This window comes from Heliangelus exortis, chromosome 1, assembly GCF_036169615.1.
Source record: "Heliangelus exortis chromosome 1, bHelExo1.hap1, whole genome shotgun sequence".
Taxonomy (NCBI): domain Eukaryota; kingdom Metazoa; phylum Chordata; class Aves; order Apodiformes; family Trochilidae; genus Heliangelus; species Heliangelus exortis.
In genome coordinates this window covers 43,573,460-43,585,104 of record NC_092422.1, presented here as the reverse complement: position 1 = coordinate 43,585,104, position 11,645 = coordinate 43,573,460, and the positions used below count along the sequence as shown (strand labels likewise).

At 43.4% G+C, this 11,645-nt stretch overlaps 1 protein-coding gene across 4 annotated transcripts; it reads left to right on the top strand.

Moving 5' to 3' along the window:
- The first annotated feature begins 286 nt into the window (after window positions 1–286).
- Window positions 287–6,987, top strand: SPRY2 (sprouty RTK signaling antagonist 2). Of its 4 annotated transcripts, XM_071741619.1 has the most exons (3): window positions 375–872; window positions 1,039–1,114; window positions 5,182–6,987. In XM_071741619.1, exon 3 carries the CDS (start codon window positions 5,233–5,235, stop codon window positions 6,172–6,174), a length of 942 nt encoding a protein of 313 aa, XP_071597720.1. In that variant the 5' UTR covers window positions 375–872; window positions 1,039–1,114; window positions 5,182–5,232; the 3' UTR covers window positions 6,175–6,987. The 4 variants fall into 4 exon arrangements, with proteins under 4 accessions (XP_071597710.1, XP_071597720.1, XP_071597738.1 ...); XM_071741609.1 differs by having other exon boundaries at window positions 287–1,114; XM_071741637.1 differs by lacking the exons at window positions 375–872; window positions 1,039–1,114 and adding an exon at window positions 1,180–1,284.
- Window positions 6,988–11,645: the final 4,658 nt, after the last annotated feature.

The window sequence follows — 11,645 nt, the reverse complement described above, 5'->3', positions numbered from 1 at the left end:
GAGCAGCCTCCTGTGCGAAAACAGGAGACGGCGGAGAGGCCCCGGGAGCGGGGGACCCCACCGCCCCCGCAACCTCCGCCGCTCCCGCGCAACTCCGCGCAGGGCCGGGGAGCGCCGCGGCCGGGGCCGGGGCCGGGGCGGCGGCAGTGCTGCCCTTTTGAATGCCTCCCGCAGCTCAGAGTGCTGGCAGGGCGCTGGGAGCGCCAGTGAATGTAGCCCCGCAGAGCCAATGAGCTGGGACCGGATGCGATATATCCTCTGGGACAACAACTGCTCTGTTCCTCCTCAGATCCACATGACGCCATTTACTGCTGCTTTTGCAGAGAGATCACCCTACCTCCTCCGGAAAGAAAAAGAGAGAGAGGGAGAGAGCGAGCGAGCAGAAAAACGCCGAGCCCCTACAGCTCAGATCTCAAATCTTCCTCCTCCTCCTCCTCCACCTCCTCCAAACACACAACAACAACCACCACCACAAATCCGCTGCGCTCCCAAAACACCCCCCACCCCCCCGCGATTGCAAACCACAGAGCTGCCTGCAACACACACACGCTCGCAGAGGGAGCGAGAAAGCTAGAGGGAGAGAGGGGAGAGGAGCTTGCAGCAAGCAGCTTCTCAGCAGAACGGCTACAAGCACAAGCTGTTTTTTTGGAGGAGTTCAGTGGAAGAAGGCTTTGGGATTTTATTTTAGATCCACTTTTATTTTGTTTTCTTTGGCTTTCCCCTTCCTCTTGATCATTTGCAACAACAACAAAAAAAGTGACTTGGTATTGGCGATTCGGCCTCCTGTTCATTGAGGAAAAAAAAGGAAAGTGTGTGTGAGAGAGACTTGATTTCTTTTTAGGAGCAAAGGAAACCCACCCCGAACCGGAGAGGTGTTTTTCTTATTATTATAGTATATACGCGCACAGACGTATTTATAATCGATCTGGGGAGAGGGACCTAACTTTGCTCTGCACTTTTTTACGTGGTGATCATTCTTACTCTAATTTGCAAGTTGGACCAAAGCAGAGTTTGGAAAAGAATTTTTTTTTGCTTTAGGGCTGGATTTATTTGCAAACCGCAGGAAGAAGAAAATACAAGAGAGAGAGGGGTTTGGTGCAGCGCCGCGATCACGGTGAGAGCCTTTTCCTTCTTTGCAAAACAAGCTTTTCAGTACCCCCCCCCTCCGCCTTGGTTGCTCCAAGAAAACTCGTGGAAATGTTTAAGGCCGATCCCTTTTCCATTCGTACAGGTTCTCCCTCTCCCCCCTTCCCCTCTCCTTCCTTTCCCAGAGAGGAGCCGGAGGTGGGATTTCAGAGCGGTTTCTCTCGAGGGAGGGGGGTGGTGGTGGGGGGAAAACTCCGCTGGGGTTTGCGGGCTACGTCGCGTTTGCGCCCCGCCGGGGTGCCTCGGGGGGCGCGGGGGGCGGAAGGCTGCGCGGGGGGCGGAGGGCTTCGCGGGCGCGGAGGTATGCCTGCGGGGGCTGCGAGCGGGCGGGAGGGGGACACCGGACACGACACACCGACTTCGGCGTGTTCTGGCTGCTCAGGGCAGCCGGGCACGGGAGGTCCTGCACGCTCCTGCCTTGCCGGGCACGCGTGGGTTTCCGACAGGCCCTGGGGGGGGTGGTGGGGGAGTGAAGGGAGGGCGCTGCGGGGTTGGCGAGCGCCGGGGCTGTTTGTTCCCCCGTCTTGGGGCAGAACGGGCAAGCCGCCTTTTAGTTCGTGATTGACGCCCATCTGTAGTGGCGTCGGGTGATCCGTGCAATTCGGAAGTGGGTGCACGCCTGGTATAAATATATACGTGTGTGTGTGTATATATACACATATATAGTTCTCGTGTGATTAAATTAATTCAGTCCTTAAGACGAGGAAAGTTATCCCCCAGGTTCTTTTATGCAGAGGGCATGTTTGGAGGGGAATGAAAGCCTTAATTTTTGTTTTTGCTTTTTTTTTTTTCCCTTCGGTGGGTTGACTTTGAAACACCACGAAACCCTCCCTGCCCCCCCAAGAAAAGCAACAACACCAACAAAAAAACCCCAAACCCCCTAAAACTAAAATAACAACAACAAAAACCTGCTGTTTTTTTTAGCAAGCTGTTTGTGTGTCAGTTTGCCCCACCCCGATGGTAAAGTCCCTTTTGCCCTAATCCATAGTCTGATCACACACTCGGCCCTTAATGGGGGTTTCAAAGCACTTTGAAAGAAGAGGAGGTGGTTGGTGTGTGTGCGGTGGGGATGGGGGTGGGGGTGCCTTGCACAGGCTCCGGACACAAAACAGAAATTCACGGGCAGAGGACTTCTCCCCCTTAGGCTTTCCTACTCCTTGCCAGCAAGACACGGTTTTTTTCCACAGCACGCAAGAAGCCCCTTGCGTTTTAAACTTCCCCAAATGTGCCGAGAGAACGCGAAACCCGCCCCCCTTGTTCGCCCTTTTGCCAATCCCAGCTAGGAAAAGTTAGCAATCATGGCACTTGAGCTTTGCGAGAGTGGACTTTGGCTTTTGGAAGTGGGGAATCGTGTTATCACACACAGGCACACACAAAAAGGCAAATGCTGCTTCTCTGTTCGTGGTGGATAGGAAGGGGAGAAATGCTGGATCAAAGGAGGCGAGAGACGTGCTTTCCCGTCATAGTTTTCAGGCAAATGTATGTTTGCGAGCAAATGTGCTGGAGCTGAGCAGCTTGTCCTGTTAGCGGATCCATCGAGGGGTGAACAAGGAGGGATCGCCCGGCTGGGACCGGTGTCCTGCTGACAATGCCTTCTGGGTACCTTCGGGCTGAGGCGGAGGGGGGCGGACTGAAGTTCAAGCAATTTGCAGAATATGTGTAAAATAAAGAGGAGCTTTTCCAGCGGCTGGCTTTGTGAAGCTGAATGGGTGCTTATGGCAAGGCGAGAGGGGGTAATCAGCCTTTTGCCCGGGCTGTCCCGGAGGTGTCTCGAACCGTCTGCAGGGCGCCTTGCACTACCCGGGAGGGGAAGGCTTCTTTAGCATCTTTCGGGGGAGGGCAAGGGGGAAGAGTTAAAAGGAAACATGGGTTTGACTTTCCCGATAAGGCGACTGCGGCAGCCCCCTCCCACTTCCCAGCCCAGAGGATGTCTCCCGGTTATCTCCAGGTTGTCTGCACTTGCGGGGCTGTTGGCGGCGCCTGCGGCCGCGCTCCCCCGGGCGAGGGGCTACCGGCGAGGGGCTGCTGCCGCCGCCCACCTGCTGCGCGCCCCCGCTGCCCCCGGGATGGAGGAGCCTGGAAAGAGGAAGGGGGCAAAGCGCGCAGGCTTCTCCTCCAGCGGGTCCCACCTTGGCGTCTGAGGGGGTCTCCACCGCCGAGCCCGGTGTGGTCGGAAGGCCCGGCAGGTCAGGGTCAGCTTTGCTTTTGCACTGGGTTGTCATTGCTGGAGAGGCAGGGTTTGGTTCGGTGTGTCTTCTCGGCTGTCTTGAGTCTGGCTGCAATCTGGACGTGGAGGGCAGGCAGGGCTGCTAGTTCATCTCAAGGATGGGGAAAGTATTTTTTTCTATTTCTTTTGTTTGATTTCTTTTTGGGGTTTTTTTGGTTTTGGTTTTTTTCTTTTTAATCTTTGGATAGTTTCAGATGGGGAAAACTTTAGGTGTTTCGGTTGAAACTTTTTATATAGCAAAGGTTTTAATTTGAAGAAAACTAAGCAGTGCTTTAAGATAATTTTGCAATAATTTTTTATTATTTTGGGAGGGAGACACAACATGCACCATGACATACACTCTGTGCCCCAAACCAGGACTTGACAACATTTAAAACAGGTGGTCAGTCTTGAAAGTTGGATTTTATTATTTTTTTATTTATTTAATTTTGGTTTTTTTTTAAGAAGAAGCACTTGAGGGGAGGCAGCCAGTAGTTAAAAGGTTAAATGTTTTCCACTGCTGCTAGAATACAGACAGAGTCTTGAGATATTCATTGTTAAACTGTTTGGCCATATTTTATTATACTGCAGTATAGTATTATTGTTGGTAACTGATGTGTACAGAGTAACGCTGTGGTGCTCTTTCTAGGTATAATTGAAGACATTGTGTAGTCCTTGTAAGAAGCTTGGTTCCTGCTTGGGTTTTAATTGTAAAATATTGTTCTGGATTTTTGTGTAGGTAATTGGATTTTGGACCCACCTAAAGATATGATAAAGGCAAAACAAATATTAACTAATTTGGAGGGCAGTACTTGAAACTTTTGCATATCTGAGTATGGAAGTTAGTTATTTACAAGTTCTCATCTTCTGGGTCTTTTACTGGATTTCCATTTAAATTCTTAAGTCTGCATTTCTACTTTGTAGTTAATGATCCTTTAAAGTAATTTTCACAACCAAGTAGAATTATTCGATGCTGGCATTGTTTGATTATATTAAGCATGCCTCTATCCCACAAGCCACTCTTGGTAATATTTACAATTTGAAACGTCTATGGAATTTTTTGCATGTTTTTAAGAAATAAAGCTGTGGTAGCATTGCTTTTGTAGTATTGAGCCTTAAAATAACAATTGCAGTGGTGTACCCAAGTATGACACTTAAATACTGGAGAGAGATATTTTTACTTGTGCTGTTGAAGTTTTTGGTAGCACTAAGTCATTTAATGTCTAACCTCAAACATTTTATTGCTATTTAGTGTTTTTCTTGGTACCATTGGTATTAAACTAAAATTTCCTATTTACATCATGTAAAGTTTAATGTGTAAAGAGACTAGCCTACCAAAATATTATCCAGTTTTAAACAAAATTGGAGAATTATATGTCTGTCATCAGCAGGTCACATTACACTTGCTAAATACTTGTGGGCTTTATTTATTTATTTATTTTTAATGTAAGTTTTTCAGTAGCCTGATGTGAAGAATCACTTCAAGTGACTGAACTGTAATCACTGTAAAGGCCATGGTCTAACCAGAAGATGGCCTGGGAAGCTGTAGTTAAGCAGGCATAATACCTAGACTTTCTGTAAGTTAAGATGCATGGACCTAGAACAGAATCCCTTTGAGCTCTCCACAGGGATAGGCAGAATGGGCCAAGGGAGGTGCATTCAGCTGACAGGCACCTACACTCCGCCCCAAATATGACTCCCTTTTTTTTTCAATGGCTGATGCATTTATTGATCGTGTGCAGTGCTGTGCGATCCTGCGGGCTTTGAAGGCCTGCTGGGGAAGAGCATGAGATGTGTTGCAATAGTGAATCCTCTCTTTGTTGCTCCAGGATTTCAGATGTGTTCTAAGCCTGCCGGGGTGAGCACGCTTCTGGGCACTGATGGAGACGAGAGCTCAGCACGGCAGCGGGTCGCAGGCCTTGCTACAGGCTCGGCGTGACAGCGGGAGACCGCACGGGGAGCCCGACCTGCGGGATGTCCTGATGCATCAGGTTCATGTCTTGTCCTTGGACCAGATCAGAGCCATCCGAAACACGAATGAGTACACGGAGGGACCTACAGTGGCTCCACGGCCAGGGGTCAAGTCCACTCCTCGGCTAGCGACCCAACCCAAAAATGAAAGGCCCCATGGCTTGCCTGAGCATCGCCATTTGAGCCGGATCCAGCACACGCAAACACACACCTCTCCTCGGGTCCCTCTGTCCCGATCCATCAGCACGGTCAGCACAGGTTCACGGAGCAGTACACGGACAAGTACGAGCAGTAATTCATCTGAACACAGACTTCTGGGATCATCTTCGGGCCCAGTCGCTGACGGGATAGTCCGTATGCAGCCCAAGTCTGAGCTCAAGTCAAATGAGCTGAAACCGCTGAGCAAAGAAGACTTGGGAGCGCACAGCTACAGGTGCGAGGACTGTGGAAAGTGTAAGTGTAAGGAGTGCACTTATCCAAGGACCCTCCCATCGTGTTGGATTTGTGACAAGCAGTGTCTTTGCTCAGCCCAGAATGTGGTTGATTACGGGACTTGCGTTTGCTGCGTGAAGGGCCTCTTCTATCACTGCTCTAATGATGACGAGGACAACTGTGCTGACAACCCCTGCTCCTGCAGTCAGTCACATTGCTGCACTAGATGGTCGGCCATGGGTGTGGTGTCCCTCTTTCTGCCTTGCTTGTGGTGTTACCTACCAGCCAAGGGTTGCCTTAAGTTATGCCAGGGCTGTTATGACCGGGTAAATCGGCCTGGGTGCCGCTGTAAACACTCCAACACCGTTTGCTGCAAAGTTCCCAGTGTCCCTCCCAGAAACTTTGAAAAACCAACATAGCATCGCTAGCAAGAAATACAAAAGTAACAAGGATTATTTTAACCAACTATATGCAACCAACTAAGCTGCTATGGTCTTGGCACTGTAGTAGAAGGGTTGGGGAGATACTTTGCTGTTTGCAGTGAGATGCTTTTCTCTGTGTGTTTCATCTTAACTGATACGCTTGTTAGAATCCAGCTAGTGGGATACAGAAAACAAAACAAAACAAACAAACAAAAACAAAGAAAAAGGGATGCAGTACATTGTGACCCACATATTGCATAAGCTAAAGCAACACAGACACTCCTAGGCAACTCTATTGTTTGTGAATAGTACTTGCAAAATTTGTAAATTAGCAAATGACTCCTTTTTTTTCATTGTTTTCTGCCAGAGATAATGTGCTATATTTTTGTATATACAATAATATTTTCAACTGTGAAAAATAAGTGGTGTCATAAGGCATGGCACTGTCACAAAATATTATACTAATATGTTGTACATTCGGAAGAATGTGAATCAATCAGTATGTTTTTAGATTGTATTTTGTCTTACGGAAACCTTCTATTACAAGACTCTGATTTCTCTTTGAACTTCCTGTATATTGTACAGTTACAGTAAAATTCAGCCTTTATTTTCTAATTTTTTCAACATATTGTTTAGTGTAAAGAATATTTATTTGAAGTTTTATTATTTTATAAAAAGAAATATTTATTTTAAGAGGCATCTTACAAATATCACCCCTTTTTATGAGGACATCATAGTTGCTGCAGATAAGGGGTGAACGATGCATATGTTCACTATAAAATAGAAAATATATTAACGTTTGAAATTAAACTGGGCTACTTGTCATTTTTCCCCCTATTTGTTGTTCTGAGCTGGGAAAACTGGTACTTCTAATTGCAAACTTCATGGTGATATAGTCACAGTGAGTCTAATATGAAAATTAAAATAGCATTCTGAAGTGTATTTTTTTTGTTGTTGTTTACTGCTTCACCTGAAAATAATGCAGGAGTTTTGCTTCCTGCCTGTGCACAAATGTCCCATATACCATTCTTGCAACAGAAAAGGAAAAGGGACATTGAAAAATGCATAAATTCATTCCAGACTAGGACTAATAGTCACTGAAAGCTTGACCTATCCTATACGTGATGAGCTTTTGTGCTTCAAATAGGAAATAAGTAATCATTCACAAAAAATGTTAGGCTTGCGTGACTTCACACAGAGAGGGAGAGGGGCAAAAAAAGAAGACAAAATTAGTACGGTCAGTGCAAAAATCTTGCAGGATTATTTGTGAAAAGTAGAATAATATACCACAGGGAATGATAGATCTGAATGCAGTCCAGCCTTATGTCAAACATTTGCCTCGCTTGTAAGAAGAAAGTTGCTTGATTTGTCATTTGTGGCAGTTACCTTCCACTGAGGTCAAAATCCTTTCACTGCCAAGTTTCCCACCGGAAGCCTAGAGAATGATTTACCTTTCTTTATTAACAAACTATCATTTCCTGTTCTGAGCATGTCTCTCCAAGTTTTGAGGTCTTAATGTTGAATTTTATTTATACATTTCTTAAACTGGCATTTAAGAAATACTTGTAAGTATTTTTAAGCTGACACTTAGAAAAATCTCATAGCCTTTTCTGAACCCTCTCCAACAAAAACAAGTTATAACTAATAAATTAAGAACTTACTAAAGGTTGAAAACCAGAGCATTGAGTAAACGTGAGATCTTTTTGCCCCTTAATTTTCATCTGTGATCCTGTGTTCGGGCTATTTTACATAGTTCAGTAGTATTCAGATGTCCTACACTGCATTAGTGTGTATTGGTTATCAATCATCCAGTGAAATTAAAAAGTGCAAGTCCTAACTAGTTTGCAAACCAAAAATAGCTGATACATGGGCTTTGTTAATTTTTTTCCCCTTACCTCTCTGGTGAAAAATGTAAGCTGTTTTTATTTTCCTCCCTACACCAGCTGTCTGATACTTTGGTATACAAAGACAAGCAGTATATATTTAGCCCTCTGTGTGGAATTTGCCAGAAGAAAGTGGCTTATGTTACATGAGTAATTTGTCCATATTTAAAGCGCATCAATATATTGTGACTGAGTGTTGGGGCATGTATGTGAGATTGTACTTGGCTGCTGGTAAATGGAGATTTTTATTATTTATTTTTTTGTAGAAATTTTGTTCTTGAACCAGTTGGTAACCATCATATGTTTTCGTTCACTGAATATAATTCTTGAATTAGATTAGGTACTTATGCCTAAACTGTCCTGGGTTAGTCTTGCTGATTGAAAGCAAACGTGGGAATAATCAAGCAGTCCATTTATTGAGGGAATCTTTGACCTTAAGACTGTATTTTGAAAACCTAGAAGCCCCACTGATTTCAGTAGACAGCAAATCCAGTCTTTTCACTGTAGTGGTGAACTTGACAATAATGAAGGTGAGCCTTGTCTTTTCAGAGACTTACATTTCAGTCAAGGTATCTCCAAGGAAGGCCGGAGGTGAAACTAGAAAATTACAGTATGTTTGAGCAGTGTAGCAGTGAAGAAGGGTGCAACTCCTAGATCAAGTCCAATGCTAAAGTCCAGGCTTGTTTTTGTTTGCACTATGGCAAAGGCTTTTATTACCAAGGTTCGAAGGGAATTCTTGTGTCTTCTTGTTGATAGTGAAATTTGAAGCTGGTCTTAACATTAAACGCTGGTTGTCACCTTCCACTTGGTTCTTAATGAGGATAAATAGTGTCTCCCCACATCCAGGTAAGCCCAGTACCAATGAATTGGGTTGGATGTATGACACTTGGGACAGAGGACATATGGGAGGGTGGCATTAGACTGTGGGCTAATTATGGTGCTGGGATCCAGGCTTCAGATAGTATGAATTACCATGTGAGTGCAACAGGCTCTGAAAAGCTGGCCAGTGTATGCTAGTTGACATCCTAATATTACACCTAATTAGATAAGGCTTACTATTCTAAATAAACCCAAAATCTTGCCTCAAAAAAGATTAGATTGTTCTAGTAAGAATTAAGAGGGCTTTGCAAGTGGATTGAGATAATGTTATTAAAGCATGCCTACTCTGTCCTTTGAGATAGGAAAGTGGAGGTCCAATAAAGGAAACTTTTCCATACATGGGTTTTGAGGATAAACATGAAAGTCATAGCAGATTGGTATATACACCATGTAGGCCTTCCATTTTAGACAGCTATTAAACCACGAGAGAGTAAACCCTTATTAAGGTTCCATTTCTTGTGTTGTTGCTTTCATGTCTGACCATCAGATTATAAAATTTGATGTCACTATAGGGCTTTCTTCAAGTTAGAGTTCTTCAGGACTGGACTCAGAGTTGACTATAGTAACAAAGGAAACAAATAGCTTTTTTCAAAATTTTTTTTCCCCTATAATGTGAGCTACAAATAATACTTCAAATTTGCTCCTACAGTGACTTAAGAATGTCTCTACTAATATCCTCAAGCAAATTTTTATTTTGCTCTCTAATGATCTGAGGCTCAATTATAATTTCTTTTCAGAGATAGTGATCATAGCAGTGAAAAAAAGAAACTTGGATTCAGGTGGAGACTAAAAAGGTATAGTATTTAGATGAACATAAAATACATACTTAAAGGGTTTGAGATCGTATTCAGGTGAGTATTTACATATTACAATATTCAAATCAGTCTTCAAAAGCCAAAGTTCTCCAAATGAGGTACTGCAGCAGTTAAGTGGTCTTGATGATTGGCACAGTAGCTTTTTTAAATCTTTTTTTTTTAAATCTGTCAGCTTGTGTGAGGTGGAAGTGACTTGACAGTAGCAAAGTACTGACCACTTATGCACCGTGCATAACATACCTTTTTTTTTTTTTAAAAAAAAAAAATTCAGTTTTGCCTGTATTACCTTTTTCACTTTTGGACAAATATAATTAATTTGTGTGATGTGTAGTCTTAAGACTTATTCTTAAATGGCAGGGATAATAGGATGCATTTCTGTACTGCAGCAGAATGTTCAATTATTTTTAGCAATCGGTTGTTGAGGAAGACAGATTTGTACAGTCTGTCTTGTCTCAGATGTTCCTAGATGGGTGCAGGTACAGCGAGTAACAGTGATCTCATTTGCTGAGACTAATTTCTCAGTCACTGGAGCAGAGACCCAGAAAGAAATTGGCTGGATATGAGAGTACGCTTGATTGAGTAATGTATGAATAGTACTGGATGTATTTCTTACTGAAAATGTCAGCAATGACATTTGGCTCATCTAAAATAAATAATTAGAAGGTTGGGGTTGCAGGTAGACTACATTGGGACAAAGCACACCAAATCCTTACCAATAAAAATACTCAGTTTTGTTCCTCTTTACACAATATGATTTTAAACTAGAAACAAAGAAATAAAAATTGATGTCTCATTGAAATTGGGATACTTACAGGAAAACTGCATATCAATGCTGTATATATATATTTTGCCTTTCAAAAATAGTGTGAGTTTCAATCTGAGGAGACCCCCTGTGTGGTAATCTTACTTATTTCTCTTCATATTTCTTCTCTGTGGTCCCTGCTTCTCCCCTTGACCTTTCCTAGACATAATACATAAAGTTTTACTGCCAGTTACTAGGACAAAAGGTGAAACAGGAGGATAAAACATGCTTTCCTCATTGGTATTCACTGTGTCTAAAAGTTTAAGACAAGGTGGAAAAAATGATTACCTTGCTGTACTTGTCCTGCATTTTAGAGAGATAAAATGGTTTTTTTCCACGTTTTTTTCCATTCACTGGGGCATTGAAATTCGGGGTTTCAGAAAACATTCTATTTTCATTTCTTTAGCGTGATTTTTATTACTGGGGAAGGGCTTTATGTGTTTTTAAAGAGTTCCCTTTTGTTTTAACATATTGACAATGTTTTTCAGAGGACAGGGATTGAGGTTTTACTACCACAAAAGCATAATCTGCTTGCTCATCTGTCACAGGGAGTGTTCAGAGGAGAGCTGATGCAGTTACCTTCGGGCATGAGCAGCAATGATTGCACTTGAAACAGGGTCGGGGGGGAGCATTTTCAACAGATATTGTACTACACTTATGAAGTATTTCTTCTGTCTTTTTTTTTCCCCCTGTGACTTAAATCCTACATGCTGATTAGAGAAGCTTATGCCTAAAATTTTCAAACTTTTAGTTTAAAATGGAACGGTTCCCATTTCAGTAAGAGTTACCAATGATCAGAAGCTTTTACAATGTATCCTACTATTATATAGGATTACCTACTGGTATTTTGATAGTTAGGAGTTTATGTTACGTTTTAAAACAATCTTGTCAAAGGAGATAATCTGTTTTAAAAAATGAAAGAAACTGGCTAATCAGAGTAGCTCTGCTTTCCTGAAAGCCTGCTGCATAATTATTAAACCACTTGCTGCACCTGAGATATGTTAGGAGACAAGGCACTTGATGGAAATCATATGTTGCAGACACAAGTTTGACTCCTTGACAAGATTCTGAACCAGTAGACATGGGTGT